Genomic DNA, 20,371 nt, shown 5'->3' on the forward strand with positions numbered 1-20,371 from the left:
GAGAGAGAGAGAGAGAGAGAGAGAGAGAGAGAGAGAGAGAGAGAGTATTGGAAAGGCTTAGTGGACCTGACCCTTTAAAGCTCTAAGTAAACCTGATAGTCTGTAACCCTAAAACTCATTAAAATTTTAGGCTAAAAAAATGTTTTTGAAACATTTGAAACTTTGGGGAAATGCAAGTTCTTTCTTAAAGCCAACACCTTTTAATTAACAAACTACTCAAGGCACAGCTGTGCTTTGCATGGTATATTACACCTACTGTTATTCCTGTTATGCAAAAGTCAATCTTTTTAGCTGTTTAAAACTTGTCAATTTGTTTAACTATGAAAGAAAAGCCACAGGTTTTAGTAGAATTATTTTTATTTTCTAATGAGATGCATATGTACAGTAGAATTATTAGTATTCAGACTATTTAAATACATAAATATTTTGCATATGCATACCCACATATGTATATCCCACATATGTATATATAATATTTTTATCTCTGTAAATTGATAAGATAAATGATAGTATCTATGTTTCTAGAGTAAAGTGATAAATCAGGAAAGATTTCAACATATTTGTGTAGAGCAGTGGTTCTCAACCTTCCTAATGCTGAGACTCTAAAAAGAGTTCCTCTTGTTGTGGTGACCCTAACCATAAAATTATTCATTACTACTTCCTAACTGTAATTTTTGCTACTGTTATAAATCATAATGCAAATATCTGTGTTTTCCGATTGTCTCAGGCAGTCCCTGTGAAAGGATCATTCAATGCCCCCAAAGGGGTCATTACCCACAGGTTGAGAACTCCGTGTTTACATAATTGAATGGGGCAAAGAGAAGATGTTCTATACTACCAGCCAGGGAAAACCCATTTCCCATATTCTTTAAGAAGAATAAGGATTGGGGCTGGAAAGATGACTCAGGGATTAAGAGCACTGGCTGCATTCTAGATGTCATGAGTTCAATTCCCAGCAACTGATGGTGGCTCTATCTGTAATTGGGTCCAATGCCCTCTTCTGGTGTGTCAGATGGTGTGCTCATATACATTAAATAAATAAATAAATAAATAAATAATAAATAAATTAAATAAATAAAATCCTAAAGAAAAGAATAAGGATCATTACAGAAAATGCTCTTAGAAATTTCATGTAGTAATTGATGTACTCTAACTCCTTATCTAATTGACTTTACATATTCAAGTACTCTCAACAATGTATCATTTACAGTCTGTGTATAACAGCACCCCACCACCACCACCAGAATAATTGTGCCTAACTTTTCAAGGCAGGGATCTCTTCTTCAGACCGCAAAATGAATTGCCCCACCTTCCAAGCATAAGTGATCATTCTACACATTAATTAATGATGTGATTTAAATGTTTTAGTAAGGTGAAAGTGGGCAAAGGATCCTTATTCTTTTTCCCTTTAGTAATCATATAGAAATGTTTATTGTCACTGTGCATGCCTAATAATCTCACATGGTAGAGTTCTGTGGAATATAGAACAGATATTATGTCTCCCAAACTTCCATGTTGGAAAATTTTACTTGGAAACTATATATATATATATATATATATATATATATATACACACACACACACACACACACACACACACACACACACACACACATATATGGATGGAAAGAGAGGCAAGTCATTTTAAGAAAGTTGAAATATCTCAAATAATATAGTTCCTAATGAAATTAGCACTAATGAAATGAATGATGATTACCTCATTCCTACTTAATGCTCTGGTTACTCTTTAAGACCCAGTGTTTCTGAACTCAGATTAATTTCTCAGTAGTTATAAGCTAACCTTTGGACACATACAAAACAAACAATGGAGAAAGAATATTCTCTCTAATTTTCTCTAATTTCATAGGTAAATAGGATTTCCATATGTAAAATAAGTTGGACCCTTAATGTGTAATATATACAAAATTACTGTGAAATACCACCTTTCTTTTATTAGAATGGCTATGATTTGTTTATAAACAATACAAAATAAAAAACAACTATGAATAAAGATGATTAAGAACACATGTATATGGAGAGAAGTCAAGCTTGTATATTCATTATAAAAAATAATAGAGAATATCCTGACCAAAAATAAATAAATAAATAAATAAATAAATAAATAAATAAATAAATAAAATAGGCCAGAGAGAAGTCTTAGCCAGTAAAGTGCCTGTTCTGCAAGTGTCAGGACCTGAGTTCAGATCCTTTGCACCAAGAATCTGAGTTCAGATCCTTGGCCAAATATTAACTGTGTTCTTGAAATCCAACTGCCTTGGAAGTAGGCAGAGGAAGATCCCTGTGGCTTGTTGCTCAATCAATATAGTCAAAAGAGAGACTGAAGAAGACATGCCCAACATACTTTGAAATCTGACTTTTACATGTGTCTGTTCACAAGTATGCCCCCCCATATATATATGCACATGCAAAGTTGAAAATAGGATAACATGACTCAACAATAGGTTTATATTGAAGAAAAACTATATCACAGAGACAAGTATAGTCCTATGTTCAGTACAGTAGTAGTAACTATGGCCTAAAAATGGAACAAGCCTAGTAACTATTGATGAACAATGGATAAAATTGTGCTTGTATACAAATAATATTGTTAAAATCTAAAAATGAATAATGCCCTGTCATTTTTGTTTTTTCAAAAGGTTTTATTTTGAGAATTTCCACATTTTTTCCTCTCCCTCAACTCCTCCCAGGTCCTCTACCTCTACTCTTCCTTATCCAAACAACTTTCTGTTCTTACTCTCTTTAAAAAAAGAAAACAGGAAAAATGTACACAAGAAACATGGCATCTCTATTGTGTTGTCAAACTAATCCTGGGCGTAAGGCCTGCCTTGAAGTGTACTTTATGTATTTAATGTTGTTGCACTGAAGAAAAATGATTTTTTTCTCTTTTCTGGCATGTATCAGTTGCAAATAGCTTCTTGGTTAGGGATGGGACTTTCTGCCTACTTCTCCTTTGTGCTGGGATTTTGTCTAGCTTGAACTTTTTACAGATCTTAAGTACACTAACACAGTTGCTGTGAGTTCATATTGCAGCTCCTCCACTGTGCCTAGAAAACTGTTTCCTTAGAGCCATGTACCTCTTCCACCTCTTAAAATCTTTCAGCCTCCTCTTCCACATAGATCCCCGATCCTTAAAGGGTGAAGTATGGTGAAAATATTCCATTTAACAGTGAGTGCTTCAAAATCCCTTACTTGAATTTTATGTATTGCCCAGTTATAGGTCTCAGTGTTAATTACCATCTTGCTTCTCTGATACGGGAGCGTCAACTTATTTGTTACTAGTTGGATTGAAAGGTTGAGAGTTTCTTTCCTTCGAAAGCTACAAATTAATCTACCACAAGATCCAGCATATGCTGAAAGGACACCATATCTTACTACAGAGATACCTGCTCTTCTGTGTTCATAAAGCCAGGACAGCCTAGACGTTCACCAACAAATGAAGAGCTAATAAAAATGTAGTACACTTGCATGTTGAAATGTTATTCAGATGTTAAATAAAAATAAAATTTGTAGGTAAGTAGATAGATCTAGGAAAAAAAAAGTCTTCTGGAGTAAGGTAACACACACCCAACAAGATGAACATTTCACGTGAGTATTAGCATTTTAGCATTTGAGCTTTAGATATATGTATTTTATTTAGGACATCCATAAAGATGCTAACATTTGCCGCAACTTGGATGAACCTGGAATGTATTATACTAAGTTAAATAAGCCATATGGAGGAAACTACTGAATGATAAGATGTATATGTTGAATCTTTTAAAATTAAATATGTGATGGTATAGAACAAAACATGGCTGAGGAATGAGAAATGAGAGAAATGGGAGATGCAGCTCAAATGATGCAAAGTAGAAGGATCTACTTTCAATTTGGCAACATGAGCTATACAATATGAAGACTATATTAATATATGTGTGATATTTTCATTGCAATTAGGATTGCTTAAATAAGAAAATATTAAGTGCTGCAAGATGTGTATGATCCGAGAGTGCCTTATGGAGAAGGTTTTTTGTTACGTGCTTATCCTTATTCTTCCAAACAAAACACATGTAAATTTTGTATTTGAAGAAGAAATGAAATTTTGTGTGGAAATAGGAAAGAACCATTTAAAGGAAGAGCAGATCATGTGAACAGACACACAGTGTCTAATGGCCAGTGTTAATTGGATGATACAGACTCAGGTATAGAGGAACACAAGCATATTTGAGGAGGGATCTGAGGCTGCAGTGCCAGGTTAGGTTCAGAATATCAATTTTAGAACAAGATGCAACTATAGAACCAATAAACACTGGTAAGGGAACAAATGAATGCAGACAGCTTGTGAGAGTAGGTTTTCTCCTTTGACCATGTGGGTTCCAGGGATCAAACTGATGTAATGAGTCTCAGTGAGAAGTGCCTTTAGTCATTGAGATGTCTTACTGACTTTCATTTGAGCTAATTTCAAAAGAATAAAAAATGTAGACAGAGCCACTACTTGGAGTAGGTAATGGAGTGTCAAACACTAATATGAGAAAATAAAGCTAGTCATTTTAGTTGCTGGCCCTCCCTACTTTTGTAATCAAAGGAGAAAAAAAAAGCTAGAAAATGAAAAACACCTTGGTTCAGAAATTGCACTACCAGAAACATTTGAAGTCTAGTTTGTTGGGATTAAACACTTATTCTGCCATATCTTAGCTATATAACCCTAGGTGAATTATTTAAATCCTCTTGAGTTTCAGCTACACCACATGCCTTTGATAATACATCTCTATTATGAATACCTGGCCTGACCATTTATTCTAACACAGCATTGGATAGGTAATCTCTATTATTTTAGGCATGATGAGGTAAGGTACTCTAGTACTGCTTCTAAACTGAAGATATTGCTGACTTAAGGAATTGACATAGGAGGTTAATGTTATAATACACAATAAATCAAATTCTATTATTTTTCTAACAGTCACTTTATATGTCATTTGAGATTGTTTTTTCTATACTTTCCTTTGCTGTTGCAGATGTAGAAGTCATGAAACACATGGACATACAAATTAAAATATAGTAAATATTTTTTTAATAATTAGGTAAAATAATCTAAGTAGCAAAAAATTTAGACATACTCTACATTTACCCTTCCAGAAATTTATATCGAGTGTGCAGTTGATCACTCTAAGTAGAAAAGCTATGGACAGTTGATAGCTGCAGAAATGGTAAGAGGGAGGGAGAGATCAGAGAGAGATGGGAGGGAGGGAGGGAGGGAAGGAGGGAGGGAGAGAGAGAGAGAGAGAAAGAGAGGTCTTCAGATATGTGACACCTAATGGTATACACATCTTCCAGTATATCATCCTATACCCATGCAAATACTGACAATACAGATGAACTCTGTGTTTTGTAGCAGTTAACATTGGAAAGGAAAAATGATTGAGGATTGAGGAGAGAAAAATGGGAGGTGTTAATGTTGTCCATGTTTTCAAGTCTGCCTACTGATCTGCAGTAAATTCCTACAGTTATATTTTAATTTTCTATTTTCAACCCTACCTATACATTGCTTCCAAGGATCCAACTCCTTAGCTGGGATTCCTTTTATGATTCTAGACTTAATATACAGTAGGGGAAGAGTGTGCAAGGGTACAAACAACTCTTTACTCTCTTTACTACAATCATAAGATGATAGCTCTTCAGATTAGGGTTTTCTTTTCTTTTTTTTTTTTTACAGAAATACCCTCTTAGCAGTGAGATGACTTTGAGAGTATTTCTTCATTTCTTCAGTGTTAATTTTTCATTTCAATTCTGACATCTCCAACACATTTCATTCTGACTTACACTTCTATATGTGGAAGTGTCAGTTGTTCCTGGGAGGTTAGAAAGAGAAGATGCATCCCTTCATCTCTCCAATCTTCTTAATGACGAGACCACCTAAAAAGTATGAACAGTAATGTAGCCACTGAAATGAGTGCATTGTCACCTCAGAGTACATATGTGAAGATCTTTATTTTCATATTCCTTGAACAGCTCCCATGAGTGGACACTCCTATGAGATCTTTCACTGAGATGCCCTTTCCTGTTTTGTCAGAATGCTTCCCTACTGAACCACATCGTCAAGGGTTTCATTGCTTCTGGACTCTTGGTTGTAATATTGTTGTCACTCTTGTCTATAAAGCAGATTAACTGTTGCTTCCTTTTGTCACTGACTTCTGATCACCACCCTGTGTGTTGTTTCTAGACTTCTTTTCATACCAGCAAATTCAACTGGGCATGTTTCAGTCCATAGAGAGCAGCACACAGACTGCAGACCGAGTTTCCCCCAATTTTCTACATTTTCAATCTTTATCTCGTACTTGTGACCCTAGTTTTAAAAGTAATTTTTAATCAACTACATTTTTATAAAATTGTAATACTCTATATTAATGACTAGATAGTAGCACTTTTGTAATATTGTGATGACGACAACGATGAAGGATCATGACACTGACAACAATAATAATGTTCTGTGGCATTTCTTTGTACATTGCTTGCATTAGCATTGAGTTTGCATGACTTTCCCTGTGACATTTACTCTGTTACTTTTCTTCTCTTACTGGGAAGACAAGATGAAGCTTAGAAAGGTTGAATAACTTAAGCAAGGTCTCAGAGTTCCTAAGGCAGACAGCAGGATTCTTAACCCATGTGCCTCATCCTAAGACTTCGTATCTTACCCATTAAAGTATTCAACACTACTAACTTTAATTTATAATTTAATGACCTTGAAATTGTGTTTCATATACAAAAGAAAAGCTTAACTACCTCTCAGTTTTCAAAAATAATATGCTTTGCTTTTTCTGCACTATTATCTACTTTACTGCCAAAACAGAGGTTAAAATGTGAAGTTTTTCCACTGAAAGATACAGAGAGATCCTTTCTATTACATATATTTTTATTCGAGGAAATCAGAAGTCACAAATATGACGTTATACAGTCTGTAGTTTTTCTTTTTATTCCTTGAATGGACAATATATAGATAAATCTTACCTGGAAATGCCCCAATATCTGTGCTTACACTCTATGACTTTTACTGAAAACTATTAAAATCATTTATTAAGTTATGGATGTAAGATAAAATATCTTTGAAGATTATTAAACATGTTCAAATGTTCTATGGTGTACTGCCTTATCAAGTATACACATTGTTAAATAGTTTGTCAGAAATCTTACCTCAAACTGGTACTTCTCAATTAATATTCATTGATTGTTACTAAAATTAGCTGTTTTGCTTATGTTCCTCATATTTCCTTTTTTTTTCTTTTCTCCTTTCTTTCAAAAACACTAGCTGCTAGTCAGACTGTTACTCTAGTGACACAACCTGTGGTTACCAAGGAAACTGTCATCTCCAAACTAGAAATGCCATCCTCTTTGCTGTTGGAGGTACCTGCACTGGCAGACTTCAACCGAGCTTGGACAGAACTTACAGACTGGCTGTCTCTTCTTGATCGAGTTATAAAATCACAGAGGGTGATGGTGGGTGATCTGGAAGACATCAATGAAATGATCATCAAACAGAAGGTATGGAAAAAACAGTAATATTCAGTCTGTCAGAGATTTTTCTTTACAAGGTATATTTTCACTTGCCACGTCCCTCTCCTTTATGACTTACTAACAGGTTTTAGGCTACGTTTCTCTGTTAACAAACATACTACCCACTCTACTCTGTTCAACCTAAATAGAATCAAGGCATAATTAATGTTATTATGTGAAGCGATCATAATATAAAAGGGATGAAAATTTAGGGTGAAACACATAAAACTAACAATCATAGGTGCCTCACTTAAATTCAGTAAATAACTGTTTTTTTAAATTTTCTTTGATACAAAATAATTAGCTCAATTGAGCTGATTTCATTTACACTGTTTGTTTTGGCACTATGCAACCATAACATATTACAAAGACAAAGATAATAATCTGGGATTTGTTTATTATCTACTCTTCTGAGTTATCTGTGCCAGTTTTCTGCCTCAAGTAATAAGGATAATTGAGAGTTAGGAATAAATAAGACAAGCAACAAAATGTAACTTGTTTTAAATAGCCTGATCTCAACATTAGGTTTTATGCCTCACAGTAGCCAAATAAACACATTTTAATAATACATCTCATTTCTCACCTTCATTGAAATCCATTTGTTGAAATTATCTGATCAATGAGAAATTCAAGAATTTGTTGCTATAAATGTGGTTTACCTAGCTGCTACAAATACAATATGTAGAGTTTTTTGCTTTTATATTTTTCATCCATACGAAATCTAATTTTGATAGTTTTATACATAGTAGTCATTTTACTTGTTAAAAAATTGAAGAATATCTAAAGAAACAATAAGTTATACTGAACATCTGTCTTAGCGTTTTATTACTCTGAAGAGATGCTATGATCGTGGCAAGTCTTATAAAGGAAAACATTTAATTGTGCTGGCTTACAGTTCAGCGGTTCAATTCATTATAATCATGGTGGAAAACATAATATTGTTCAGGTAGACTTGATACTGGAGAAGGAGTTAAGAGTTCTACATCTTGATCTGCAAACAGTGGAAGAAGACTGCTACTCTAGATGTAGCTTGAGCATAAGAAAACTCAAAGTCTGCCCCATAGTAAACTAGTTCTTCCAACAAGACCACACCTCCAAATAGTGCCATTCCCTATAGGCCTAGCATTCAAGGACATGAGCCTATGGTAGGCATTCTTATTCAAACTATCAAAATGTACTTGAATGTTACAGGATTTTCTTTTCTTTCCTCCTTTCTCTCTTTTTTTGTTCTTTTTTGATTTTGAAAGTCAAGAAAGAAGTGAGTCAGAGCTGTGGGTCCTATAGCAATTCAGTAGCATCAGTAGCAATAGAATGATTTTGATGATTCAATAACAAGTAACATTTAAACTACCTTGAAGCCGATGTTCTGGGTAGTGATCACAGGAAGATTTGAGTTCAAGGCCATCCTCTATTGTATAGAAGACCATGTCTATATCAAAAGAAAACAAATTTTAGATAGTAACTTGTACTCTTAAGAACCAAATGTAGTGGGCTTTTGTAGTTAATTACAACTGACATGATCATGGTCAAGTCACTCTCCTAATCTTTGTGACCTATCCATTCACATTTCTCATATGACGACAGATATATTAAAATATTTAAATATTATACATATAAATCTTTTCTATATATTTTATAACGTATAAAATTACATAGCCACATTTATTTTTCTGGAAAACGTCTGGGGCTCATAGACGCCCCATCAATCTGATACCAGAAGAAGTGTTCTGATTCTCATATGAATCTTAAATCTGTATTCCTCATTCCCATGTATATTTTCTGTAGTAATAACTGTAATTCTACTTAGCACTTTTAGTGATGTATTTGAGTACATAGCCTAGGTCATGGACTTTGCTGATCATTTCACATTTGTACTGGAATGATGCAGAAATATCATCTTAACACTTATAGCAACATAACAGCACTTCGAGGAATATCATTTGCTAGAGGAGGCAGACTGTTATAATTCTTAAAGTATAGGCTGTGGATCTTTGGCTTCAGTCTCAAAGCTGTAAAATCTTGGATGAGTTATTCCACCTTACTAAACTTGAGATTGTCTATCCCTAGGATGTAGACTTAACCATGAGCCTTACAGGTAACTATGAGAATTGTATAGTGTGCTGTATTAAATTTTTCTTCCTTATATTTCTTACTGTGAATACTCAACCAATGTTAGGAATTGATATTAGGTTCCATGGCAATACCTAGAAAGCTACATACTCGTAGTATTTGAATCATGTTCCTAACACTATAGCTTCATACAAAAGTCTATTTGCTGTAGTCATGGACAAGAGATGGTCTAGTCATTTTTAATAGGTCTGTAAACACATCATTTGGAGAAGAGATTGACATACAGAATTCTGCGGATGAATTAGTCTTTTACAGAAAAATATCTTAACACGGTATGCTTCAAAAATATATATAAATGTAGTTCCAAACTAAACTTAGAAACAAATTAACATATATTGCTCAAGAGTAAAACTTAGGGCCACAAAAATATTATTTATAATATATATATATATACTTTATACTTTCTGGGCAATTGTGGTGGCCTGAATTTACATCCTCAGCAACACATTTTAAAAGTCAGCCATGATGGTGTACATCTATAATTTCAATACTGAAGATCAGAGCCATGATCCCTGGGCCAATGTAGCAAGCCAGTTTAGTTGACATAGTAAACTCCTGTTTCTGTGAGAGATTCTGTTCTCGCAGAACAGAAGTGTGTGTCGGGGTGGGGGAATTAAGGAAGACTTTCCCTATTAACTTTCTTATGACAGATAGTCTTTCTTCTTTCCCTTATAATAAAGTAATTCATAAAAACATTTTTCAACTCTTTCCTTTTATAGGTTTAGTTATTTTTTGGTCAACAAAATGCCTCTAAATAATGTGCGTGTTTACATTTTCCATTTGTTTATATATACACACTGATATACACACAGAGAGGGGGAAGGAGAGAGCATATGTACAGAGAAAGAGAGAGGACAATAAGATGTAAACTATGGGATGATTTTATTAGAAGAAATAAAGGGTTCATATATAATTTTTAAAACAAACATACCAATCTTTAATAGTTAATTATGAGAAATGAGGTAACATTCCATTAAATGTTTTGAACTGTAATACTCTGTAGACAAACATTTATTTATATATTACTTTAATATACTTGTATTGAACAATTATCACAGTACTCATGATATAAATGAAAAACACATTTAAAAGTTTGGAATGGTCAAAATAATAGTGTAGGAATACAGTCTTAGTTACTCTTCTACTGCAGTGAAGAGACATCATGACTAAGTCAAATCTTGTAAAAGAAAGCATTTAATTAGGTGTCTACTTACAGTTTCAAAGAGTTCATCTATTATCATCCTCATGGAAAGCAGACTGGCATGGGGCTGGAAAAGTAGCTCTGAGCTTCCTATCCTGATCCATAAGTAGTGGGAAGAAAGAGAAACTGGGTCCCAATGCCTATTTCCAGTGACATACTTTTTCTAACAAGGCCACACCTACTCTAACATCATCACATCTCCTAATCATTCCAATCAGTCTACCAACTGGAAACCAAACATTCAAATAAATAAATGAGCCTACTAGTACTGATCCCATTCTAACCATCAAAAGTATACTTTAGAATGATAGCTACAACATATTTAATCATGCAAAATATGCCAGTTGCTGATCTAAACTTGCAGAGTACTTAACATTTACAATAATTCAAGTAAAATGAATGAAAACACCGAATTAAATAGTGTGCTAAAGATAAAAAAGGACAATGAAGGGATTTAAACTCAAGGAGTCTGATTTTAGAGTTCTAACTGTTATACTTAGTTTTGTACTTTTCTGGATTTATTGAGGTCATGACCTTAGGACTTACTCCACTGAAAATTTTAAGTAAGGTAACACAATTAGGAATAAGTTCTTGAAGAAGTTAAGCAAAACACTGAAGAAGAAGTTAAAATTAATCATTTGAAATGAGGACAGCACAAACAGGAATGAATTATTCTCTACATGAAGATAGGTGAAAGCCATTTGTTGAAGAAGTTGTGATTTGATGTCACTGAAGTTAAAGTTGTATGGTGAAAAGAATGATAACAGTCAAATAGAGAAGAGTATGTCTGAACAAGTGTGGGTACCTTGCTAAAATTTTCTTGACAGCCTTCACATGTAATGGCTATTCTTAAAGAACTTAGACAGGAAAATATAGTTTGCTTAGTTGTCCTTTTGGGGTTTGTTGGGTGCAAACAACAGAAGTTATTAAGGGGTTCAAAGAAATAATGTAAATATGAGCATTGCATCAAGGCAAGGGAGCAGGGAGGAGAAAAAGAGAGCAACCTCAACACTCCTGGACATATGGTTAGCAGGAACTGCTTAAATCTGTTTATGACACATTACTGTCTTCATCCTTTGTGACTGAAGAAGTTACAGCCAAAGAGATAGTCTAAGTGACTCACTTGAGCCATACCAGTCACTTAACCAAAGAAAAGGATAGAACATTAAAAGTCCAAAGTCCTTCACATTTAGCCTGAGATGATTTCGTATCTAGAAAATTGGGATCCATTGACAGTAGACAAAGGTAAAGGTGCCAAGAAACCCATAAATAATCAATGCCCACTGTACATCTAGAGAAAGTGAAAGGACAGAGAAAATACAGTTTACTGAGGGATAATTCTCATTACATAAAAAAAATTACTACCTCAACTGTGAACTATTGCCATGTAAGACAACTTATATGACATTAACCCACCTACAAATTTTCTGTAATTCTTTGATTTTGTTCTTGATAAGTGTGAATTAATTGATGGATAATGTAGATGAAACAGGGTAAGGAGGTTCCATTTTTAACATGGCAATTTGGAGGTAGGATGTGATTGTAACTGCAAAGCAGCAGAAGTTATGTATAGTGGTGTAACAAGATATATCATGGTTCAAAGAGAAAATTATATTAAATTTAAGATGCAGATGACTTAGTAATTCAATAGCATCATGTATCGGCCTCAGAAATGCTACAAGAATATAGCATTTGAATAAGCTATCATTTAGTAGCTTTAGACTTTAAGCTTTAAAATTATATATTTTATACAAAGTTTTTGTTCTCCTTAAGTTTTTTAATTAAATTCTTATCTTCAGAAATGATGGATAGCTAGAGTTGTGAAATATAAATAATTTTACTAAGTGAATTATATTAAGCAAATGAAGATGAAAGTTAAAATTACAACTTTATTAAAAAATAAAATGTGGTCATTTGAAAAATTAAGCAACTCTACTGATAATATTCAAACCAGGAAATAGCCTCATGTTTCAGAGGAAAAGAAACTCATTATATGCAAATTAAGATGTTAAAAGTGGAATTTGAATGAAACTCAACTTATTTCCTAAACGTTCAAAATAATGAAATATAGGAATTTCTTGTGTATTTTAGTATCATAAAAATCTCCTTGAAAAATTGTATTCCCTTTTTAAAATATGTCTAAGTATAATTGATTAGAAGCAAAGATCTTCTAACAATAATTAATAATATTGTCTTTTTGTATAACCATAGATGAAAAAGACTGTAAGTCTAGATAACTTTCCCTGTAACTTATTATTGAATATGACGGTTAGAGGACAAGGGATAACACAACAAAGCAAAGCAAAGTTTAAACTAACAAAAATAAATGAAGAGAGAGAAATAAAAAGATATGGAAAGAGATAACGAAAAGAGGAATGGACAAGAAATTTAGAGATAAAGGTCTAGAAATGAAAACTAATGTTGCAAGCAATAAATAAGATTTATGTGATATAACTGTCTTTTTGATGCTGATATCTGACACTTTGTTAATTATAGTATTTTAAAGTCATTTTGGCCAGGTTTTTGGGAAAATTCATGAATAAAATTAAAACACAGCACTCATGTCGAGTAAAGAGTTGAATTGCCAAAGTTACTTTAGATTTTAAAAGGAACTCCAGTTTAGATTTGAAACAAATTGGCCAATCTAGACAACAGGATAGTGGTACCATTGAAGATTCACTTTCAATTACATATTTACACCATTGCTTAAAGAATTCCATTATCCAAAGATTAGACAGTTTTTGTGGGTTCAGTGAATATTGAAAGAAGAAATAATTACTTCTATGTGTTGAAGTTTTGTTGTCAGTAAAAATCAAAATTGACATTACTTTAAAACTCTCGCCATAACTGTACAGAAACAATTCAATGAGTGGTTCCATAACTACTTTTATATTTTTTATTAAATACATTTAGCCAAAGTTTGGTGACAAAGGATTTATCAAGTTAACAAGTATTGGTTAAATAAAGTAGGGATATTAAAAACATTTTTTGTTTAAACTAAAATTAAAAGATAACTGAATGGTGTTTTGAGTTTGTTTTAATGCCAAGATCCTGGCAGAAAAAAATCTATGATACACATTTCACTACTGAACAACTGATGAGAATTATAGACAGCTTAGTGGGTTGGTCTAAGGTGATTTAGTAAATGCAATTGTCCTAACATAAATATAGACTAAAAAATAGACAATGATTTCTTTTGTCAGAAAAGCGACAACACAATGAACTATACTCAGTTTATATTTCTGGGTATCTGAGAGATTTCATATGCTGAATAACGGACATCTTAGGCAAGAAGATTGATTATTGAGCTCTTTGTATTTCTTTTAATAAAACAACAATCCATTCTTTGTCATCTAAGTTCATTTCTATACAAGCTTATGAAACATCCTAACAAAGTATGCTATTACATACACAGAAGCTATAGTTTGCATTCTTCAAAAAATAATGTCATTACTCCTCTGGTAAGAGAGATTTGCAAATTTTGTGCTTCAATTATTTTCCAACAAGTGAACATGTTTCCAGTAGACAGCTTGTTTCCCGTGGATCACTGCTCTGTACTCACGCAGTTTTATTTCCTTAGCTAGTGAAAGCCAAATTCACTATTATTTTCACTGAAGGAATAAAGATATGTCTGTGTCAGTAATATGATGAGGACACAATTAGACTCCTTTTAAATATAGAAAATGACAAGTTCTAAATACACAGAAAAATGTGATTCTTATGGTTTTTATTATAAGCTTTATATGAAACCAGATATTTCAAAGTCACAAATACAAATGCATAGCTTTGTATATTTCAGTTCAATTCATTGTGAAATTTTCTGTCAAAATGTTATAGGATATTCAATTGTGCTATTTAAATGAGTTCAGATAAAGGGTAATAAAATTTTGCCTTTATTAATAGTGAATTTCAGTTATAAATTTCTTTGCTTCATTCAAGGGTCTATTTACAACAATTTCTTTTTATTTTCAAACATGGAGTGTTCTCTAACTCCTATAAACAAAAATAGGGACAATTTCCTGTTTTCTAATTTAATTTTGAAAGAAGTTATTAAATTCTAAATTTAGCACATACCATATGTGTTTTATGCTTCACTATAAGTTTAAATTCTTACGATTATTACTGAAGTTATAAAGTCTTAGGATGTAAGTTCTTTTTACTCTTAATGCTAGGGTATCCAGTAGTAATGTCATGTTAGGTACATGGTAATTTTATTCCTTATATATTCTAGCAAGATTTGAAACTCCATATTAACTACTACAGTAGAATTAAGTCAGAGACTATAAGAAAAAAGAACTGAGAGAGCTCTGGAAGAGTTTGGATTTCAATTTTATTTCTTTTAATGTCATAGTTAATCATCACAAATTCAGTGATATAGTAGTCATATATCATTATAAACAAATGTTTTGCATATTTGAACATACATTTATTTGTACAGTTACTTCTGTGTGTATATATAAATATGCATACATATTAACAATTCAATATTTCTTTATCTTTTCACAGAAAACTTTACAATGAATTGAACTAAAATATACAAATTATACATTTGTATTTGTGACTTTGAAATATACAGTATTATATAACTTATTTATCTTTAATCAAATAAATATATTTTAGGCTTCTGACTAAGATAAATAGTGAGAGGAAGGACACTTGGACTGCCACTCAACGGTAGAGTATTTTCTTAATATGTAAAAGACCCTTAATTCCACCCAAACATCATATAATCTATATTGACTGCCTTTTAAGTGATATATGACTGTGTTTGCATTTCATCTGTTATTTATTGCACACTTACTGACACAACTCTGTGTTTCTCATTCTTAGGCATTCAAATTAAAAAAGGCTATAAATCCTTATGTTTAGAATATAAATTTTTTAGAGGAAACAGAGTTAGAAAAGTGTAGTCAGTGCCACAAAGAAAAAAAGAGACTATAGTAATTTCAATCAAATACACACTAGAATAAATAACTGCATAAATCAATCATTTAATGATTATTTTGTATTTCTAAACATGTTCCTCCTTTTCTCATACAAGGTAAGGTTGATTTATATTTTTCTTCTTTTGAATCTGAATAATTTTCACTTTGCACTATAAGAATGAAACTTACATTTCTATTATGTGTGAATCACTATACCTATCAGTAACTTCAGTAATTGATCAGTAATTTCTATGGCAGTCATAGTTGCTTTTATTTTGCAAAAAAACCAGAAGGATGGAAAGGAACTGTTTTCATATAATCTTTTGTGAAAGTATTACAAACAATATTTGACTTTTTAAATTATTAAAATTATTGTATTCAACTTATAAAATAACCTCAAATATAACCCTAATAAACAGTTTCAGGTCCTCCTTGTAGTTTATATTCTGCACAAACAAGTAGCATAACCTGTAACAATTTCACATCTCCTATGATTAATTCAAAGAAAGAATATAGTATGTATTCTCTATCTCAAGAATTGAAAGGGTTTGTCTGCAATTATGTATTTTCCATTTATTTATAGAAGAATAAGAATTACAGTTATTAATTTAATGATACCAATCTAATTATATGTATATCCAATAATAGTTTTATATGTAAATGATCCAACTAGAAATAAGAAACATAAAATCTATAGAGATGTTAGGAGTAAGAGAAGATATGTTAGTTCTTCTCTTCTATAGTTTTAATTTAGATGGTTTATATTACCTATGGTCATGATAATTTTTTAAGTGGAAATTTTCAGAATTAAATTATTCATACTTTTCAATTAGTTACTGTTCTAAGTACCATGATGAATATATTTCTCTATTCCCAGCACGTAAGTCATCCCTTTGTCTCATATGTCCATGATACATCCCTGTTGGTCTTTTTATAACTATGTTCATAATCAAACCTTCTCTTGACTACATTGTACTTTTCCTCATATATCCCCTCCATCCACTGACTTAAACATTTTCCTAATGTTCAAAGGTAGTGATGCTAGCAATTTCAACATGTCAAAGTGAAGAAAAATGCCTTCTTTTATTGAAAAGATGAAAGTTGTTTGTTGAAAATGAGAAAGGAAAAAATCTCATAATGAGCTTACTATGGTTTACAGTAAGTGCAAGATCTGTAGAATTGTCAAAAAACTAAATTAATCCCAGCTTTACTGTCTTGCTTTCAACAGGAATTGTGATAGCCATAATATGTGATGAGTGCTTGGTCAAGGTGGAGAAAAGCTATTAACTTACTGAGCTTATGGTATCTGAAGTTTTAGGCTGACGTTATGGGTCTTGGATCCTGTTCCTTGTAGATAAACAGATGACTACCAAAGGTAAACTTAGCTGAGTTTACTAAACGCCACAGAAAAGAGGAAAACCTTCACTTGACTCTTTCATGATTTTATCCTAAATTATGAACTAAATTGTGTGGGGAGGGGAGCATAATCTGTGACAACTTTATTGAAGCAAAACTTTTTGTCATTTTATAGTATAGGAATAAAAAGAAGATTTCAGAGACTGATTTAAATGTCCTTTGAGTAAGGCGACAGATTTTCCATACTGCCGTTTTCCTATTCTTACTCAAGTTTTATTTTTTGATGTCACATAATAAGTGTTAGGAACTAGACAAGGATAGTTATTGGGGCCAGGTTACAGTATTTGGAGAGAATGGATGGAGGCAAGAAACTATCTGTAAAGATCATTTTCAGTTAAAAAGTTACCTTTAAAAGAAAGAGTATACGTTATTTTAGGATCAAGACACTTCTTCAATGAAAATCATACAGCCATTTCAAGGTGTGAATTTCTACAAGATGCAATTATGAAGTGATCACACCAAGGACAAAGTTCATATTCCTTTAAGTTGATTGTAATGAAGAGAAACACATGGAGTAGACAAACTGTTCAGAGCATTAAACCTTTTGAGATGAATTTATGAGTTTTCTGTGAAATATATTTTGATCATTCTAATCTTCATCTTTTAAATCAATAATGTTGTGAAAAGCTATTTTCCCCATTAACTACAGTTTCTCTCATGAAACTGCTCTTTTTTTTTTTTTTGCTTAACCGATTCTTGTCCGATGTTGACATTTGAATATGTTTTAACACTTGATATACATTTAAACTTCCTTCAAAACAGGATGAAGGCATACATGTTTTGAAAATATCTGGTATACTTTAGCTTTACGAACACAGTAGTTTTACTTAGTAATTCGAGTCCAATAATCTGCTATTGACCTATATTTATATCTATATTTTGATTGGAAAATTCAGCATGGTTCCTATTTGGTCTTGTCAATGAATGAAAGTTTCAGAGAATTAAATTTGCTAAATTTAGAAAAAAATAATTATAAGTCTAAGCACTCTAAAAGTTTTAGAAACTATAGGGTTTCTTCCACTAATTAATACTCTTTATGTTTGCCTTTGATTTGTTGCATGTGACAACTCACTGCAAGTGCCTTATGGAGATGGGACTTTATTACTCCAAGCTAATGATGCTTAATGATGATGATATCTACAATGATGCATCCCAGGGTTGTGAAGATACCATAAAGCTTTATACCCCAATTCTTTCCCTCTACTCTCAGCCACCTTCAGAATGTAGATTTCTGTCCAGTGTCCTAAAGACAGATGTTCTGCTTGAAGGTACCATGTCTGTGCTTTAAAATGGAATAAGGAGGAAATGGGGCAACTAAGAATATCTTGAAAATTAGCTTTGCTCTTTGTCTAAGGAAAGCAAAAGCTTCTGGCAACCTCACACAGAAGTCTACCTACTCCTTACTGTCTATAACTGCCAGAGATCCTAGGAGGACTGTGAATCTTATTAGCATCTGGTTCTATAGTCATAATTCAAAATGAGAAAATCAGTGACCTACTCTTAAAACCTACTTGTTCTGCATATTTGGGTTTTTTTTTTTTTACTTAGTAAAAAATAATGGATATTAGGTAGCATACTTAGCTTGTAGGAAGGCATAGCTTATGCCTTCCCAGATTATATGAACTAATGGATATTTATTTTCCTTTTGACTTCATGTTAATTTAGCTAAATATTCTGATTCATTCTGTGCTCTTAGTTTTCTTATGGCAAAAATTGAATAGAAGTAAAGGGATGATACTACTATTAATATGTAAGGTTATACATTTGTTAATTTAGCTAAATATTCTGATTCATTCTGTGCTCTTAGTTTTCTTATGGCAAAAATTGAATAGAAGTAAAGGGATGATACTACTATTAATATGTAAGGTTATACATTTGTCATTTTACAGTACAGTCCTACCTTAGAGAAGTCACTAGGAGCAGTGTAAGACAGAAAAGGAAACATGCTATCTATAGTTATATTTTTTCTTATTGTCTCAAGTAACATCCAAAACAACTGTTTATCTTAACAAAACACTACCAATCTGTGTTGCCCAGTACAGTAAGCTACTAGCCACATGTGGCTATTTGAACTTCAGTTAACTAAAGCTTTAAATCACTTCATTATTAATACTGGCCACATTTCAACTGTTCAATAGCCAGTGACTACCATATAAGACAACATAGATACAGAACCTTCTCTTGATTTGATAAATTATCACTGGTCACTGATTCTCAATATATCATCCATTTAAATTCATTTCATAGGTCAAAGTAAAATTGAGAAGGATCAATATACCTGTTATTTTGCACTTGAATGTTTTTTGAGTACACAAAGAGGGAGCAATCACTTTTACAATGGCTTACATAGACTGGCAGGATCTGAAATGGTGCTTTTGCCTCAATATACATGCTCAGGGCTCACTAGATTGCATAGTTTAAATTAATATAACCCAAACACATCTGTAAAGTTTAGGGGATTATATAGGCCAATCAAAAAACCAATAAGAAAAAATGAAGAAGCAGTATTTCACATAAAATATTTTAAGGATCTAGTTGGGTGGGTTTTTGTAAGATCTTTTCATTCCTCAAGACAGACCTTCTGAACTCTCACCACAAGCTGTGATACTCACTTAGCCATCCTGGTCATCCAAGAGCAGAAGATTCTGGACTTTTCCTTCTTCCTCACCACTCATGTCAATAATAATGAATGCTACTTGAATTTCTATTGTATCCTACAAAGACATAGGATATGAAAAAAATTTTCCTGTGTTTCAGTTACCAAGATGGATAAGTACTACAGATTGAGTATAGTACAGAGGCCACATAGGATATTATATTACATATTTAACATTTTGCTAAGGAGTAAGTCATGTTAATTTTTACTGTCATATATAATACTAATAATACTAAATAATGTGAGAGAGCAGATGTGGCTCAGTTAGTAGACTGCTAGCCTGGAATTCACAGTCCTTGGTTCAGTCTCTAGCTCAACATAAATCGGAGTGTGATGCTATATGTCTATAAATCTGAGCAAGCACCAAAGTGCTATAAGCAGGGAGATGAGAAGTTCATTGTGATTCTTAGCTCCAATAAGGAGTTTGAGGCTAACCTGTGCTCTATGAGGTTCTCTCTCTCTCTCTCTCTCTCTCTCTCTCTCTCTCTCTCTCTCTCT

At 32.6% G+C, this 20,371-nt stretch overlaps 1 protein-coding gene across 4 annotated transcripts in view; it reads left to right on the forward strand.

The window, feature by feature from the left end:
- The window catches only part of Dmd (dystrophin), a 1,212,244-nt gene that overhangs the window by 534,489 nt on the left and 657,384 nt on the right, over window positions 1–20,371 (forward strand). For 3 of the 4 annotated variants that reach the window (XM_028765041.1, XM_028765042.1, XM_028765043.1), the window contains exon 1: window positions 7,372–7,533. In XM_028765041.1, the coding sequence (XP_028620874.1) occupies window positions 7,372–7,533 (162 nt within the window). Of the gene's footprint in view, window positions 1–7,300; window positions 7,534–20,371 lie in introns of those variants that run through there. The other variant, XM_028765040.1, reaches the window with a different exon arrangement.

The sequence above is a fragment of the Grammomys surdaster genome, unplaced genomic scaffold (assembly GCF_004785775.1).
Source record: "Grammomys surdaster isolate TR1022 unplaced genomic scaffold, NIH_TR_1.0 148, whole genome shotgun sequence".
NCBI lineage: Eukaryota > Metazoa > Chordata > Mammalia > Rodentia > Muridae > Grammomys > Grammomys surdaster.